This window comes from Heloderma suspectum, chromosome 4 (genome assembly GCF_057233095.1).
Source record: "Heloderma suspectum isolate Gila_16-S chromosome 4, 16-S_ref, whole genome shotgun sequence".
Taxonomy (NCBI): Eukaryota; Metazoa; Chordata; class Lepidosauria; order Squamata; family Helodermatidae; genus Heloderma; species Heloderma suspectum.
In genome coordinates, this window is record NC_139461.1 from 112093134 (window position 1) to 112112233 (window position 19100).

A 19100-nucleotide genomic window follows, 5' to 3' on the forward strand; every position below is an offset into this window, starting at 1 on the left:
CATGGCTATGCATTTTTTCCTCTCCAGGCACGCTTCTGAGGTTCTAATTTCCTCTTAGAACCATGAGATTTCTCACCAACTCCTCTGAACGTTTTTTCTGTGGCAATAGGACAAACAAGGGAGGAATAGTAAAAGAAGCCTCCACTGCTTTTGGTGGTGTTTGAAACTAACTGCTGTTGCAGGCATGGAGAGGAGGGGATTAAGGAAGGGGGTGTGGGGATGGTAGAGGCCATATATAGCAAGTGCTCAGGCATATCTTTTGCCAGAGTTTGCAGTGCTTGTGAAACTGAGGAGAAACAAGGGGAACTGCATCTAAACACAAGGTATTGTTCTTCTAGCTGACTGAGTGTCGAATGTAATTAAGTAATTTGTCCATGTTTTGTACAGTTGCTTACTTGACTTGGTGTTTGAAAGGAGCTGAGCTGTTTTGTGAGCAGGCTGCAAGAGATTTTCAGAGGGATTTCCAGAAAGCCGCCACGTGGACACACCTTGCCTTTGATCCAGTGATAGGGAGATTGCTCTAGTTAATTCATGGTAGTGTACAAAATAGATGTTTATATTGTTTTCCTAGTAGTTTGGCCAGTGTTGAGGAGGATTGTATGTTTAGATCGAAAAATGTGTCACTTAAGCTTCCTAATAACCCTTCCCCCCCGCAGTAGTGTTGCATGAGATTTTTGAAAAAATTGGCATTCCTGAGTTTCCCAGATATTCCTAGAGATTATATAAAAAGTTGATCTTCTTTCCAGCTATGTTTTATCCTGCAACAGCCACCAGAAAAAAAAAACCTCTAGGGGAGTAATCTTCTGACATTAGACTGAGGCGTCATGGTTCTCTTTTTCTATGTCTACCTAAATCCCAGCTTGAGAAGCATCACACGCTTGATACAGTGCTGACTCACTCACATTTCCCCCTTCCCCCTGTCTCTACCCACTTTCTTACTTCAAAGAAGATATCAGTGAGATAGTTGCAATGACTGAGCCAACGGCCGCTGAGAGACAGAAGAAAAAAGTAGCTCCTGCTGGCCTGAGTGGGCGAAGAGCGCTCCCACCCAATGTCTCCAATGAGGAAGAAGATGAGGTTCCTACGATGGAGATTACTGGCTTTCTGCCAAAGGGATTTCAGATGGAAGGTATGAAGAATCACACCTTTTAGAAATAATAACTGCAATTTAGATTGCCTTGGGCCTACAAGTAGGTCAGGGATGGTGCAAAATATTGAGGTCCTGAGAGAATCCAGCAGTCTTCCACAATATTCCTTAAAATGTGAAATCAGGCTCCTTTGTTGGGAGGATGAGTCCTCAGTGCAGAAGCAGTGGTGCAGATAAGTAATTTTAGATCCTGGATTTAATGGTCTTACAGGGGCCCCCTTTAGAATTACTTCAGTTGCGAAGCACACAGTTAACATTTCTCTTCCGCCTGCCCTCACCATTCCATGGTTTGTAACTGCTTCTACATTCCTGATATGTTTTCTTCCTTCTGCCTGAGGGCCAAATTCCATTTTGGAGAAGCTTTTGGGGGCATTCAAATGGTGGGCGGGGCCAAAGGCAAAAGGGGGCAGGGCCAACATGACCAAAATACAAGCATATTTTAGCTTCAAGCTCTTACTGCCTGTAACAAAACCTTTGTAAAGATGTTTCAACCTTTCAGAATGGGGAAAAAAACTGCACAAAAGTTGCGGGAAACCACCAAATTATTGGTGGTTGGGGAAAAGGAGGTGTGGCTATCTGAGGAACACTAGAGGGTCAGATTAGGACCACAGGAGAGCTGGATTTGACTCCTGACCCTGAGGTTCTGCACGCCTGTGTAAGATCAACAAACAAACAAACAAATGGTTTGCCAATCTGGATTAGGAATAGTGATGTTTGTAGGTGGGACATCCAGTTCTTTTTTGGCTTGTCAGAGTTCTGTGGCAGGTATGACTTGCTTTGCATCTGTGAGCCAAGCTGCAGGCCATTCCCTGAACACTGGGAACTTTTTTGCCCTTTGTGTGGAAGGTTTCATAATTCGCACAAATTATGGCCAAATTTGCACAAATTCAGCCATAATTTGAGCAAATTGCTCGGAAGTTTGTGCAAATTGCAGAACACTTAAAAATTCACAAAATTCATAGAAAATCCACAAACTGGCCTGACTCGCTGCAGATTGAGTTGGGCACTGCAGTGGGAACCAAAATGAAATCCGGGGGGCTGAGGCTAGGAAAACCTGTCGAACCCACCAAACAGTTTCTCCGTTATCCCTAATTAAGAAAGAAATATTCTGAGTATGTGCAGTTTTGCATGTTAAAGTCCCTTAAATCATAGCACCATTGTTACTACAAGAATAAAATGGATGCCATCCACGTGCCCTCTGACTATCAAGTGTTTTTAAAAATAAGAACAAAAGGATGCTGCAGCAAGGACCCAGGGTGCTGATGCTGGGCCTGTTTGCCCCATCACCTGCCATTCTCTGGTGGTCATTTGGGCCTTCCCTGGAGTGCAGGACCCTAAATTTCAGGGTCCAGCCCTTGCTGCACCACTGTTCAGAAGGGAAAATAAAGGATCTTCCATTAAATCCCAGGGCTTTTCCTTCAATCTCTAAGCTTGTGGTAATAGAGATTTGCCCTTTCCCGCCTTTGGGCGAGCAGAACAAAAGGTGATGGGGATATGCATACTGTATACACACATATGCATATACACATATACATATCTGGCATGCTAGACTGGGACTTGGAGCTTGGAATGATGGAGTGAGTCTAAAGGCAAGTTGCAAAAATGCACACCACTTCCAGGGCTGGTGTCAAGGGAAGGCATGGTTGGGCATTTGCCAAGGGCTACACCCCAGCAGGAGTCCTAGTGACAAGAGATCCCTGGACTTGCTCCTCCTTTCACACTGCAACCTGCTTGTTCACCAGCCTCACTCTGGCCCCGACAATAGCCATGGTGACAAGAAGGAGCAGGAGATGCCACTTCCTATTTGCTCACTAGCTCTCTGCCTGTTTGGCAAGCAAGTGGTAGCAATGATGAGAATGTAGAGAAGGACCAATAGCAGCTGGTAACAATGGTGGTGAGAAGGTAGACTCACTGAGGGAGGGGTGTCCTGGCCAAGGGCCCCCCAAAACCTAGAGCCAGCACTAAACATATCTACAGCTGATCAAAAATGTGAGGAAACAGGCATGGTAAAAATGGCCTCATCTCATGGCTGATGATACACATGGAATCTCCTAGGATGTGGTTGCATGTCGCTCCCCCCCACCATGCAACCTGATTATAGGGGAGTGGCGATGAGGTAAGTGGTGGTAACTACCCATGCACAGAGCAACTGGTGTGAAGGAAAAATACCATAAATAGAAACTGAAGACCTCTTAGTAAAATGGAGACCAAGAGTATCTTTTCAAACAAAAGCCTTATTTATTAAGCATTACCAGAGTTGTACAAAATAAAGAGGAGCTTGTGAAGCAGGGTGGAGTTTTCTGCAAGGCAAAGCCTGAGATCTCTCCTGATAAGACATTTTTGCAGAAAGTCTAGGACCAGGTACAAAAAGACCACCTACAGCCTTCTGTGCACACACCAATTTTTCTTTTGTGGTGGTGGGGGGCTCCCTTGCTGCTGCACTCCTGTCACGTCTCCAAAAAGTTATTCTTGAAAGTCAGGGGATCTCCCAAGTGGCATCCAGTGTAGACTGTCTGAGGGTCAATCCAGAAGGGACATTATTTGCCCTGGCCACTTCCTTTTTGAAGAAAAAGGAGCTCATTTGGAACATGCTTCCAATTTAGATTGGGTTGGCTTTTTCTTCAAAATAAAAATGACCAGTTTAAGCTCTTTCTTTCTTTCTTTCTTTCTTTCATTCAAGTATAAATCATGTCACTTGTAGTTTGGCCCTAAGAGACTGCAGCAGGGAGAGAAAATGGGCAGAACCACAAGTGTGCAAGGAAACTGCAGTGGCTCCATAGGTTTTTGTATTTTGTTGTTGTTGTTCCTGGCCCAAGCTTTCAACATCCCTTCACTGTTAATCAGTAGAAAATGATGAGTGTTGTAATAGCTCATGAAGGATCTCCCTAGACCCTCCTGTAACTACATCTAAGCATGTGCAACTGAAACAACTGCATATTACTTCTCTGTTTATCCCTGCCTCTCCTTCCTTTGTTGTTCTCCCTTTGTCAAATTTTATGTCAGCCTTTCCCCAACCTGGTGCCCTCCAGATATCTTGGACTGCAACACCCATTGGGAGGGAATGATGAGTAGGAAAAATGGGAGTTGCAGTCCAACACATCTGGCAGACACCAGGTTGGGGAAGACTGTTTTAGAATGCAAAGTCTTTGGGGGCAATATCTTGTGTTGCTCTCTGTAAAGTGCCATGCACACTAATAGTGCTACATTATCATCGTCATAATCAGCTTTCTTTTTCTTTATTATTGAGCAAATGGATTCCATTTGAAAGTAGCTGACAAGCTGAGAGACATGCAAAAGTATTTTCTGTTCTGATTTTACAGATGGGCCAATAAGATTCTGCCTTTATTATTCACATTATCAGGCCAAACCAATATTCACAATGCATTACGCCAGTTTTTTTTTTAATGAAAAGCTACAGAGAGAGAAATCAATGAAACGTCTCTATTACGTGAGGTTTTGAGTACATAGAACTCTTTGTCAAGCTGTTCCAAGGAAAAAGAACTTGATGTCTCTGAGTAAGGGCATGATGGTGAGTGCTTAGTTCTGATCATGAGACGTATCTGATGATATGAATACGTGAACAGAAGGGAGAAGGACTGATGGCCCCATCCTGCTATCTGCATATTCCAATTGTACATATATATGATGATGCGCAAGGAGGCTTTGTTCATATGATTGGCACGGTTTGTGATATGGAGCCTGCGCACGTAGAATTCCCACATGTGACTCTGTTTAGACTTTTGCCTCAAGGCACAGAAGACAGGGTGTGGCCAGCAAGCATGTTACCACTTACCAGTCATCTTGGCCATATGTTCACATATCCAGAGACATGTTGTTTTAATAGGCCTCTTGTCTTCAGATTATTTCAGTCTTAAGATGGTAGTAGTAGCTTAATTAATGAAGATCTGTTTACCCAGATGTATGCTGGGAAAAGAAGCAACGAAGATCCATGTGAAAATATAAAAGCCACCAACTAGTTATATATGTGATTAGGAACTTGCGGTGTGTGAATAGCATGCTGATGGGACTTAGAAGCAGACCATTTTGAGATGTGTAGCGCTGGGCATTGGTCCCACAGCTCACATATATGAATTGATTCCCCATTGTTGAAGCTGATCCATAGGCACCTGTCAGAGGGGAGATAGCAGTTGAGCCAGAGGGTCAAGAGCGGAGTGATCAGGCCAGGGGTCAGAACTGAGGAACATGCAGAAACAGCACTGAAGGCAGGATGTTACTCAGGCAAAGTCACAGCCCAATTGGGAAGCCCTTTATAGCTCTTCCTGTCCAGGAGGGTCCAGTGGCCCGCCTGAGTGAACGGGAAGGAACAGGACAGAGCCAGAGAACACTTCACTGCCAGGAAGGTGTTCCATATTTCAGCATTGAGAGTGCACTGAATGGGACAGCTTCACACAGAACGGAAGGTTCCTGATTCCAGGCCTTGCAGTTCCTGACACCCCTTAAGAAGGCTGTTTGTGACAGATTTGAACTAGGAATTCTTGGTGGCCTGCCAGTTTCTTAAGGTCTATGAAAGGGGCAAGGCAGCCAGGGACCTTTGGCAAAGGCATTAAACAAATTCATCATTTCACTTTGAGCCCTGGTTTCTTTAGAAGCTTCCCATTTTTCTTATTCCTTGCCCATTGGGATATGTGTTGCACAATTTCCTTAACTTTCCTTGATAATGTGGAGGTGACTGCATCTCAATAAGGCCCCATCATTTGTTTTATCTATTGAGATCAGGAGTGGGCTACTTTCACCGGTTGCGGGGCAGCCACATTGTCCCTGCTGGAACCCACCAGGGGCTACACCCATCCCACACCACCACCAAAATTGCCACCCCTGAACATGCTGCTGAATTTGTTGCTGTGGTGGTGACAGCAAAACAAAGTGGCGATCTTGCAAGAAAGCAAGGCTTGCTGGGAGTGCGTACCTTGTTTACAAGCCAAAGGCACACACTCCCCATGTGCCTTATTTTCTTGCAAAATCACCACTTTTTGCTGCCATCACCATGGCGACAAATTCAGCTGCAGTGGCAGGGTGGCTGCAGCAGTGGTATGGGTTTTCCGGAAAATTCTGAATTAGAAAATTTTCCATTGCAAATTAGAGTCATTTGCATAGGGTCATTTGCATAGAAATATTTTCATTTTGCATCACAACATGTTCTGATGCCATAGAGAGATTTAATTTAGCATGTTTATTTTACTTCTGTTTAGTAAACAAAGCTTAGAAAAATCACCCCATGCTATTTTTTTGCCCTGATACACCACAAGTATTTGACCTGAAATATTTTAGGCGGAAAATTAAAGCATACTTAATGTGAATTAAATGTTATATTAGGTAGAATTTTTATTGGAATACTTGTAAAAATTTAAAGACAATAGTATATATATTGTTAACATTTAATGAAAAAAAAGGTACTGAAAACTGTTGATGCATCAAGTGTGCAATCCTATGCATGTTTAAACAGAAAAAAGTCCTACAACTCCCAGCATTTGTAGCACTACAAGGAGTTGTAGGACATTTTTTCTGTCTAAACAAGCATAGGATTGCACCCTAATTATTTTTAATAATTATTAAAGAAATATGAATGATATGCTGGCATCCACTCATATATTTCAAATGAGTTCAACTCTCTTCCACTCAGGTTGTTGGGGCACCTTTATTTTCGCTGTCACTACTTATTAGTTGCATTTCACTCTGAGACCTATATGTATTTCAATGACATATATGTATTCTCTCACATACTTGCTAATGATAATCACTTGAAAACCATTAATTGCAACTTCGAAACTGCCAGGCTTGCCTGATATTGTATTTGCAATTAGCATATATTCATTTTTATTAAAGAATGTATGAAATGGAAAAATTTCTGTGGAAAAATAAAGCAGTGGAAAAATTTCTGTTTTGGAAAATTTTCCAGCTCATATCACTGTGCCGCAAAAATGGCTCGGGGGAGGGGAGGTGTATGTGGCCCACCCCTGATTTAGCTTTATTGACTACTCTTCCCCCCCCTGTCCGAGGGGTCCTTAATGAATTCTTTCATACAGCAGCTGGTGAGGGAGGTCACAATTATTCTCATTTTATAGGTAAAGAAACTGAGGCTAAGAGTAATCTGCCCAAAGTCAGGCACTGAATGCACACGCACACGCAGAGACACTCACATTTATATCCGAGCTTCTTTCTCTTGCAAGGAACCCAAGGCAGCTTACATGGTGGCCTTCCTCTCCATGTTATCTCACAATGACCCTGTCAGGTACACTGAGAGTCAGTGACTAGCCCAAAATTACCCAGTGAGCTTCATGCCTGAGTGGGGTCTACTACCCTGATCTGCCGAGTCCCAGTCCAGCACTCTAACCACTACACCATACTAGCTCTCATATATTTGAGCTTGGGCTTTTCCATGTCCAAATCTATGGGTGAAATTAAATATGACATTAAATGTGTCATTGCAATAATGTGCAGGCTTTAAAAATATGCAAATCACATCAAGCTGGGGGAGGTTGCTGATAATGATCAGGATTGCAGCAGGCATGGGGGTTGACTTTAACTCGTTCTTCCCCTGGCCCTGAAAAAACCTCCTCCCCTGAAGGTGCTGTTTGTATTGGGAAGAAATCCCCCATTGGGGCCAATGCCTTGCAGAAAGCACAGATTCCTCAACCCCTGAGAATTCATATCCTAGAGCAGCCTAGAATGAATTTTCAGTTTTAATGACTTTAAAACAAGAGGGCAAGTTGCTGTTTCTCAGAAGGCTTGAACCACAGAACAGCCTTCTCTCAGTGAATTGTCAACCCCCCTTCCCCAAAACCTCCCACCCCCAAAGTGTTCTAAGTTTTGCTTCAGGGACTGAAGCCGCCGTCCCCATCCTGGTACACTCCAGACATGTTGGATTACAATCCCACCAGGATGGGGATGCTAGGAGATGTAGTTCAACACATCTCAAGTCCACAGCTGGACTGAAGCATTGACCCCTATCAACATTTCTCCTTTTTCGCCCACACCTTGCAAGTGTAACCCGTGCTTTGGGTTTTTGCATTGGTCGCTGGCATTTTGCCCATGCTGGCACAGAGGCTGTGGGGGATGGGGGATGGGAGAGAAAGAGAGAGAGAAGGATAACTCCAAGCATTGCCATCCTCGTGGTAGAAAACGCCATGGGGATTTCCTTACATCAATTATGAATGATCTTGTCAGGGTTGTTGTAAATTGGCTGCTGGCATGTGTACAAGAGAGTGAGGTGAGCAGATGGTCCTGGTGTGAGGGATCAATGGAGGTGTGATTTCAATGAGAATCTGCTGCCATGGAGATGGGGAATAGCATGGAGAGTTGGGCTACTTGGGATGCTGTGCTGAATGCATTCCTGACTGGCTCAAGAACTGCCTGGGGAGTTTGGCCAAAGCAGGAGTTAACACGTCAGGGTCAAGGCTTAGGGACTCCCAAGGTCACATACTCGACTTTTCCCCCTTTTAAAAAGTTTTGTTGCAAATCCTTAGACGGCAGCGAGAATGGATTGCATTGCTTTGCTAGAATTTCAGCTGGTTTGTTTATTATTTATGTATTTCTTACATTTATATCCCGCTTTTCCTCCAAGGAGCTCAAGGTGGTTCCTCCTCTTCCTCCTCTCCATTTTATCCCCACAGCAACCCTGTGAGGTAGGTTAAAGCTGCAAGTCAGTGACTGGTCCAATATCATCCAGTGAGTTTCGTAGCAGAGTGGGGACTAGAACCTGGGTCTTCCCAGTCCTAGACCAGAACTCTAACCCAGGGGTGCAGAACCTCTTTCAGTTGTGAGGGCCAAATTCCCTTTTGGAGAAGCTCTGGCAGGCTGCATTCCAATGATGGGTGGAAACAAAGGCAAAAGGCATTTGGGGTCCAGAATACCCCAAATGCCAGCTTAGTTTAGCTTAAAGTTTCTACTGCCAGTAACCAAGCCTTAGGAGAGGCATTTCAGCCTTTTGGAATGGGGGAAAAATGCACAGAAGCCAGGAAAACACAAAATAATCAGTGGGGAAAGCTGTGGAACCCTAGATCAGGGCCAGCCCTACCTGGCAAATGAGGCAATTGCCTCAGGCAACAGATCTGGTGTGTCCTAAAAGGGCAGCAAATGGTTAGTTATATACTTAATTATTATTGTATTTCTACTGCCGGGGATGGGGAGAGGTGCTTATAGGCTTTTATGCCTCATGTACCAAAATAACTTTGGATACTATGTACCTTGATTGAGGGGGGCAGGGCGGGGAGGCACCATTTGTTGCTGTGCTTCAAGGCAGCAAAATGTGATGGTCTGGCCCTGCCCTAGAGGGCCAGATGTGGTCTCTGGGCCTGAGATTTTGTATCCCTGCTGTAATCATTACACCTCACCGCTTCTTTTAGGAATGCCAAAACTGGCATTCCTGAGTCAGCTTCTTACTATCCCCCTCCTATGTAAGATGCAGTACCGCTTATAGGCAGAAGGTAGATTTAGACCTATTGGTAGATCTGTGGGTTATTTTTGCAGTAGATCAGCAAGGATTTTTTACTTTCAATTGTTTAACAATTGCAGCAACAAAGTGATTCTCCTCTGCCTTAAATTCTACTGCTGAAATGAAGAAAGCTGGGGCCCCAGTGAAACCAGGAATGGATTTTGTGTGGAAGGGCTGTGAGTTCTGTTCAGTTCTAGTACTCAAAACAAATTCCAGGTCTCAGAATTCTTTAATTCTAAGCATGTGTCTTTTGTAGAAGACTCCAGTTTTTTGATCTCGACGTTCTAGAAAAAAGCACAGTAGATCCTGCAATCCCACCCCTGATTTAATCCGTATCATGTGGCGTGTTTGTTTATTAAAACATATTACATCCTGTTTTCCTATTAAAATGCTTAAGGAAGTTTACAATAGCAATGAAACCAATAAAAAGTACCCTTAAAAAGGGGAATAAAAGAAAAGAGATCAGGAGATGTCAGGTAAAAGCTTAAAAACCAGGCAGTTTAAGGGTGTTCCCCGATGAGGCTTTTATGGTGCGTCATTCACTAAGGTTTATGGGAGGTCCAGATGACGTTCTCCGCTATTTGTGACCTTTTTGCGTTTTCTTATTGCTTCTTCCATCTTTTTCCTTAACACAAAAAATCTGTTAAGGAGAAAAAGATGGAACAGCTCCACAGGGCCTTCTGTTGCTAGCGCTAGGAGTCTTCCATGAGGAAGCCCCCTGTAACATTGGCGATTCTGCATAGACCATGATTCTTGAAGCTATGGAGAAATGTCCAGACATGGATGATGAATGGGCTGGCTTGTGTCTGTGTGTGTTTCCCTGCCTGTTTGAGGGCAGCCAATGCTCAAAAATTGGGCATGAAGTTTAATCATATTAATTAATTATTTTATTCTAAACATTTATAGCCTGCCCTTCAACCAAGTTCCTATGGCACCTTATATAAAGAGAATACTAAAAAAACAACAACAACAACACCCTTCAAGTTTTAAAAATGCAGTGTAGAAGAAAAGTAACAGCGAGAGATACGTAAAAGCAGTGTAAAATCATTTGGTGGAGACGGGTCAATTTTCAGTACAATTCTAGATATGTCTACTCAGAGGTAGACCTGAATTCAATGGGACTTACTCCCAGATACGTGGGTAGAGGATTGCAGCCCTAGAAGCTAAAACAAATGAACAGGCCTCAGAAAATTGAAAAAAGTTTTTCTCCTAGTGCCTAAAAAAATCAGTGTGGGTGCCAGGTAAGCCTCTCTGGAGGGAGTTTTGTTTAATCTACATGCAACAACTGAAAAGACCCAATCCCCAGTGATCCCCAGTGATCAACTTGCAACTTGGAGCAAGCCAAACTGTGCCTGGGACAGGTTGGGTGTGGGAGCTCTGTTGCCTCTTCAAGGGGCTGTAGCTTTGCATGCAGAAGGTCCTAGGTTCAATCCCTGGCATCTCCAGGTATGGCTAGGAAGGAATCCTGCCTGATACCCTGGAGAGCTGCTGCCAGTCAGTGTTGACAATACCAGGCTAGATGGACCAATGGTCTGCCTTGGTATGAGGCAGCTTCCTATGTTCCTAAGCTTGGATTTAGAGGTGTGTGTGTGTATCACCTTTCCACAACTTGGGACCCTCCAGATGTGTTGGATTGCAACTAGGGACCATGGGAGTTGCAGTCCAACACATCTGGATGGTACCAAGTTGTGCAAGGATGGTGCATATACTTTTTTCCTTCTATCCAGATTTGTTTCAAGAATGTTTGCCTCTTATCTTTATTGACTGATTTGTGAAATGTATATACCTCCCAAGTGGAAAATGCTCTCGGGGTGGTTTACAGTCATTTAAAAAAGAAAAAAACTTGCGGGAAAACAGGGAATTCCAAACATGGCGAATATTATGTCATGTAATAGATATTTGGTCCTTGGTCCTTTCTCTTGCATGTTCCTGCTGACAGACTCTAGTGAATGGTCTGCATTAAAAGACCATTGACCTACAGCAGAAGCCCCAAACCACGCTCTCTCCAGTGATCTGTGTCTGCAGGGTTTCCCTGTGGCAAATAATGGACCTCGCTTGCTCATAGCAACCTGCTTGTGAGCTGCAGGGTCAGTTGGCTAATTAGTTCTGAAGCAATTGTTTATTGAAAAATGCCCGCAGAGCTGCGCCTGCTGCACTATTCAGAAACTAATGCACAGTGGAAGGCAAACTAATCATTACATGTTGAGGGTACATGATGAAAATGCTCGGATGCCATGGTGATCAGTGTGGGATGAAAACCAGACAGAACTATTTGTGGATAATTTGCAATGTACAGAAGGATTAGGAGGCGCAGCCCCCCTAGGGGGTTATTTCTCCTGCAGTTCTGAAAGGGAAGCTGATTTAAATAGCAACCAGAAGCAATATATCTATAATGTCATTCTGTTTTTCATTTCTTCAGTATTTTGCGATCATTGCAACGTTCTCCTCTCCAAAACTTTGTAAGGGTCATTGATCTGAGAGCTGCCTAAGCGATAACCCAATAAGCTAAGCAAGACCTTGAACATGGCTTCTCCTACATCCAAACTGAACACCATAGGTCAGCCTTCCCCAAATTGGTGCCCTCCAGAGGTTTTGGATCACAACTCCCAGCATTCCTGACCAATGGCCATGCTGGCTGGGGCTGAAGGGTATTATAGTCCAACACATCTGGAGGGCACCAAGTTGGGCAAGGATGCCATTGGGTGCTGCCCTGGCTGTCCAAGCTCTTGAAACCCTTGGGTCTCAGCTCCAAATAGGCCATTTTGCATGCTACACAGAGGCAAATCTGAGTTTGCTACCAAGTGTACATTCAGCGGGGAGCTGCAGCCAATCACAGCACTTTGACAAGTATAGCTGCATAATGTGTAAAAACAAGTGGCCCCTTAAAGATGAACAAAAGTGTTCTGGCATATGCTTTTGTGAACCCTGTCCACATCATCAGATTTTAGCCTTCAACTGGCATGCATGCTGGGGAGAGGGGGATGTAAACTGCCCACATCCTCTACTGTTATCTCTGAGCTGTGATCAGAGATAACACTGGGGTTTCCCTTGAATAGCACGGGGATCCCTGATGCAGAAGAATCCCTGCTGTTATCTCTGATCACAGATGGGAGGTTACAGTGGAGGAGGTGGGCAGTTTACATCTCTGATCACAGATTGGAGATAACAATGGGAATTCTTCCAGGGGGCAGGGCTTGGCCTGGAATCCTGGAAGGTGTTGGGCTGGATGGGCAGCTGTCGTGGGCTGGAGGTTGCCTTCCCCTGTCCTATATGCATCCGCAAGTGAGAAATCATGGGGACGTACTCCTGAGTAAGTGCGGCTTGGCGTGCAGCCTTAGTATAAGAAATGGAGGTTTCTGTCCACTGTCCACTTCATCAGGTGCATGAAATGCTAGCCTCAAATTAGCATAAAGTGAAATGCAAAAAGTACAGACAATGATGTCTGTACTTAACAGTTGCCATTTACAAAACATCCTTGAGTGATAAAACATTTTGTGAATGGCAACGGTTAAGGTAATCATCACTGTCTGTATGTTTTATTCTCACAGGAACATAGGAAACTGCTTTATACCAAGTCAGACCATGGGCCCATCTAGCCCAGTATTGTTGACAATGACTGGCAGCAGCTCTCTGGGGTTCAGGCAGGAGTCTGTCCTGGGACTACCTGGAGATGCCGGGGATTGAACCTGGGACCTTTTACATGCAAAGCATCTGCTCTACCACTGAGGCATGGCCCTTCCTTTGGCAACATCCTTTACCTCTCCCCTGGCCCTCCACCGCCACTCCAATATGTATATAAATCTGCCTATTTGAGGTTAACACTTCATGCATCTGATGAAATGGATCTGATGATGCTGCCAGCCAGACTTGACAATACTGGGCCAAGACAGAATAATAGTCTGACCCCGTATAAGGCAGCTTCCTATGCTGTCTCCTATATCAGAGGAGGGCAACCAAAAGTGGATGGGGGGGCCAGATGACCCCCACCCAGCCCTTTGCAGACCAAATTACGTCTGGGGGCATGGCTGCACCTTCTGACATCAGTGGCGTGGTCATGCCCCTGGTCGGGGTGTCAGGAGGATGATCATCCCAGTGCGTCCTCTGGGAACCAGCTTTGTCTTTTGCCCTTTGAGATACGCCTGCAAGCCCCACCACATGAAGGAATCCTGGAAGGTGGCTGGCTGGATAGGCAATCTCCACAGGTTGGATAAGGCCTGCAGGCCAGAGGTTGCCCTCCCCTCTCCTATATGCATCTGCACAGGTCCCTGAGATCACTGGGACTCACACTCAAGTGGGACTGCAGCCTTAGGGTAAATTATGCAGCTTTTTTTAAATCTGGGAGGCCTTCTGCTTGGAGTGACTGAGGATTCCTCCTGTGCTTTTGGAAAACAAAGGTCTTCTCTCTCTGTAGATCTGATTCATGCACTGATCTAGGTGCCAGAACAAAGTTCAAATTATGCTTTAGCGTTGTGGAAATAGTCAGCCAGGAGTATGCGTGATGAAGCTTACAAAATGGCTTTATGACAATGATACTGTGTGATTAATCTTCTGAGAGCAACCGGCACGACTTTCTCTAGTCCCACCCAAGGACAAGCCTTATTAAAGTCTCTCTAATGGCTAGTGGCGTGCGGGGCTGTATATTTTCTTGGGGTACCACAGAGCTTGGCAGTTTGACGTTACAAGGAGGGTGCTCAGCTGCTGAATTAAAATTTAATTTGAAGGCAGTGGGATTGCCTCCAGGATGCAGTCTGTGACTTCACAGCGTCTGCATAATTGATGAGGGCTCATTTACGGTCCGTAAGGTCATAAGTCAGGGTGTTCAGGAGTTGGGAATGCGGAATTCAAATGACTTGAGCTGAGATGGGCTGCTCTTAATAAGGGCCGTTATAGTATAATTGCCTGAACTGCTAGTATATTTACTGGTATTCCCCTTAGCTATTAAGTATCCTACCTGGCAACACTGTATTTAGATCATACTTGTTCTTGTGGAGAACAGTCCTGCCCATTATATGTTAATAGCGAACATCATTCATATACAAGAGGGACATATCGGCAGGCAAAGAGGATATGCAGAAGTATGTGTGTATATAAACTAAGGAAGTGGGGGGGAGGCAGAGAACCAAAGTCAGCCCTATGAGAACTGAGTATTCTTACTGACTGTTGTAGGGGGGATGGAAAACCTGAGAGTGAAGGAGAATGGAATGGAGTATACTACAAGACCCCTTCATGGATCACTGCCTTGTTGTGGCAAAGGGGCTTGCGTAACTCAGTGAAGCCATAAGCTATGCCGTGCAGGGCCACCCAAGACGGACAGGTCGTGGCGGAGAGTTCTGACAAAATGTGGTCCACTGGAGAAGGAAATGGCAACCCACTTATTCTTGCCAAGAAAACCCCATGGAACGTATCACAAGGCTAAAAAAGATGATGCCGGAAGATGAGCCCCTCAGGTTGGAAGGTGTCCAATATACTACTGGGGAAGAGCAGAGGGAATTTCAAAGTAGCGCCAGAAAGAGTGAAGCGGCTGGGCCAAAGCCGAAAGGACACTCAGCTGTGGATGTGTCTGGTGGTGAAAAGAAAATCCGATGCTGTAAAGAACAATACTGTTTAGGAACCTGGACTGTAAGATCAATGAATCAAGGTAAGCTGGAGGTGGTCAAACATGAGATGGCAAGATTGAACATCGACATCTTGGGAATCAGCGAACTAAAATGGACAAGTATGGGTGAATTTAATTCAGGTGACCATTATATTTACTACTGTGGGCAAGAATCCCTTAGAAGTAATGGAGTAGCACTCATAGTCAACAAAAGGGTGGGAAAAGCAGTACTGGGGTACAATCTCAAAAACGATAGGATGATCTCAGTACGAATCCAAGGCAAACCATTCAACATCACAGTAATTCAAGTCTATGCCTCAACCACTGAGGCCAAAGAAGCTGAGGTTGATTGGTTCTATGAAGTCCTACAAGAGCTTCTAGAACTAACACCAAAAAAAGATGTCCTCTTCATCATAGGGGATTAGAATGCTAAAGTAGGAAGTCAAGAAATCACTGGGATAACAGGCAAGCATGGCCTTGGTGTACAAAATGAAGCAGGACAAAGGCTAATAGAGTTTTGCCAAGAGAACACGCTGATCATAACAAACACCTTTTTCCAACAGCACAAGAGGCGACTCTACACATGGACATCACCAGATGGTCAATATTGAAATCAGATTAAATATGTACTTTGCAGCCAAAGATGGAGAAGCTCTATACAGTCAGTCAAAACAAGACCTGGAGCTGACTGTGGCTCAGATCATGAGCTGCTTCTTGCAAAATTTCGGCTGAAATTGAAGAATGTAGGGAAAACCACTAAACCATTCAGGTATGACCTAAATCATATCCCTTATGAATATACAGTGGAGGTGAGGAATAGATTTAAGGGATTAGACCTGATAGATAGAGTTCCTGAGGAACTATGGACAGAGGTCCGTAACATTGTTCAGGAGGCAGCAACGAAATCCATCCCAAAGAAAAAGAAATGCAAGAAAGCCAAGTGGCTGTCTGATGAGGCTTTACAAGTAGCTGCGGAAAGAAGGGAAGCGAAAAGCAAGGGAGAAAGGGGAAGATATACCCAACTGAATGCAGAGTTCCAGGGAATAGCAAGGAGAGACAAGAAGGCCTTCTTAAATGAACAATTCAAAGAAATCAAGCATCCATTCGCTGGATCATGGAGAAAGCAAGAGAATTCCAGAAAAGCATCTATTTCTGCTTCAATGATTATGCTAAAGCCTTTGATTGTGTGGATCACAACAAACGCTGGCAAATTCTTAAAGAGATGGGAGTACCAGACCACCTTACTTGTCTCTTGAGAAACCTGTACGAGGGTCAAGAAGCAACAGTAGGAACCGGACATGGTTCAAAATTGGGAAAGGAGTACGACAAGGCTGCATATTGTCGCCCTGCTTATTTAACTTATATGCAGAGTACATCATGAGAAACGCCGGGTTGGATGAATCACAGGTCGGAATTAAGATTGCTGGGAGAATTATCAACAACCTCAGATACGCAGATGATACCACCCTAATGGCAGAAAGCGAAGAAGATCTAAAGAGCCTCTTGTTGAGGGTGAAAGAGGAGAGTGCAAAAGCTGGTTTGAAACTCAACATTAAAAAAACGAAGATCATGGCATCTGGCCCCATCACTTCCTTGCATATAGAAGGGGAAGAAATGGAAGCAGTGACGGATTTTATTTTCTTGGGCTCCAAGATCACCGCAGATGGTGACTGTAGCCATGAAATTAAAAGACGCTTGCTCCTTGGGAGGAAAGCTATGGCAAACCTAGACAGCATAGTAAGAAGCAGAGACATCACTTTGCCGACAAAGGTCCGTCTAATCAAAGCTATGCTTTTCCCAGTAGTAATGTATGGCTGTGAGAGCTGGACTCTAAGGAAGGCTGAGCGCCGAAGAATTGATGCTTTTGAACTGTGGTGCTGGAGAAGACTCTTACGAGTCCCCTGGACTGCAAGGAGGTCAAATCAGTCCATCCTAAAGGAAATCAACCCTGAGTGCTCATTGGAAGGACAGATACTGAAGCTGAAGCTCAAATATTTTGGCCATCTAATGCGAAGAGAAAACTCCCTGGAAAAGACCCTGATGCTGGGAAAGATTGAAGGCAAAAGGAGAAGGGGACGGCAGAGGATGAGATGGCTAGATAGCATCACGGATGCAATGAATATGAACTTGAGCACGCTCCGGGAGAGAGCGCAGGACAAGAAAGCCTGGCGTGCTATGGTCCATGGGGTCACGAAGAGTCGGACACGACTGAACGACTGAACAACAGCAACATACTACAAGAGGGTACAGCAGTACTACAGCTTAAGGGTGGGGAATGTGTGGCTCTCCATTTGTTGTTGGTCTGCAATGATTGCTATGCCTATGCTGTCTAGGGCTGATTGGAGTTGCAGTCCAACTATATCTGGAGGGCCACACATTCCCCATCTAGGGATGTGCGAACCCACCCCCATCTGGGTTCTCCAGGCACCTGGCCCTAGCCCCCGCTTGCCCGCTGCCCATGCTCAGCGAGCGGCCCACACTCATCCTGGCAGCCTTGTCGAGCTCCGTGGTCACCATTTTTTGAAAAATAAAATGGCGATCACAAAAATGTGCATATTTGCGTATGCGCAAAATGCTCATTTTGCGAATGCGCATATTTGTGTATGCTTGAAAACACACATTTTCACAAAATGCGCATTTTTGCACATACACAAATATGTGCATTCGCAAAATGTGCATTTTCACACATGCAAATATGTGCATTCACAAAATGCGCATTTTCGTGCATAACCAAATATGCACATTTTTGCAATCGCCATTTTATTTTTCCAAGAATGGCGACTGCGGAGCTTGACGAGGCTGACAGGATGAGTGTGGGTCACTCACTGAGTGCAGGCAGGGGATGAGTGGGCACAGGGGCTTGGTGAGAGGGGCTCAGAGGTGTGGGCAGGGAGGGTTCTGCTGGATTCCTGGATGGAATTGGACACCTGCGCTATCCCTACCCATTACTGGCATAGCTGATTGTCCTGAACTTGAATAGGAGCACTGCACACTGAAACATTTTGTAATAAGTCCCACTTGTAGCTTCTTGGTCCAGTCTTGTGGGCTGGGCCCTTGCATTGGTATGGAAAGGTATAAGGTGCTGCTGTATAGGTAGGGTAGTCAATGTGCATGGCCAAAAAAAGAGGAAAAGCACCACCAAAGAAGAGGACAACAGAGGGCACAGATTAGCATAACATTTGCATATGCTAATCTATGTGCATAGATGCAAACATAGAAATAATGACTATAATGTAAATAGAAAGACAATACATCTCATCCAAGTGGGAAAGGCTGAGACCAGGAGAGCTGTATGCCTTCTCCGGGTAGCGTCCAATATTTGTTCTACGTAGAGTAGATCCATTGAAATGAATGGGATGCAAGTTAGATATGACTTAGGTTTCAGTCATTTCAATGGGTCTACTCTGCATAGCACCTATATTGGATACTATCCTCAGTCTGCTATCCAGGTGCTAACCATTGATGTGCAACTTCAAGGTCCCTTCAAGGCTCCTGATCTGCCTTCTTAGGGATCTTGATCTTTAAAATGGACTTGGATTTCAAACAGAGGATGCCTTCAAATAGAGGACTGTCCTCTGTAAAGCAGGATGCACGTCCACACTATTCATACAATATGAAATCATGAACATAAAAATGGTGCCTTTTACCCCAGAAGTGTTAACCCAGATTGCTAGCAGTTTTCCTGTCTGCCAAGAGCCTTTTCCCAACTTCCTACCAGAGCTGTCTTAACTGACAGTTCTAAGGATCAAACCAGCAGTGTTATACATGCACTCAGCTGTATTTTTGGACAGTGGCAAGAACAGTTGTTTTCCAGGCCAAATTCAAGGTGTTGGTTTTGACCTTTAAAACCCTATATGGTTCCGGCCCAGCCTATCTTAAGGAGTGCCTCCAGCAACATCAGACAG

At 44.6% G+C, this 19100-nt stretch overlaps 1 protein-coding gene across 2 annotated transcripts in view; it reads left to right on the plus strand.

The window, feature by feature from the left end:
- Positions 1 to 260: 260 nt before the first annotated feature.
- Positions 261 to 19100, plus strand: part of F13A1 (coagulation factor XIII A chain) — a 130198-nt gene continuing 111358 nt past the window's right edge. Inside the window, exons 1-2 of one of the 2 annotated variants that reach the window (XM_084850397.1) lie at positions 261 to 323; positions 947 to 1129. In XM_084850397.1, the coding sequence (XP_084706523.1) occupies positions 970 to 1129 (160 nt within the window). In that variant the 5' untranslated portion in view covers positions 261 to 323; positions 947 to 969. The remainder of the gene's footprint in view (positions 324 to 946; positions 1130 to 19100) is intronic. The other variant, XM_084850398.1, reaches the window with a different exon arrangement.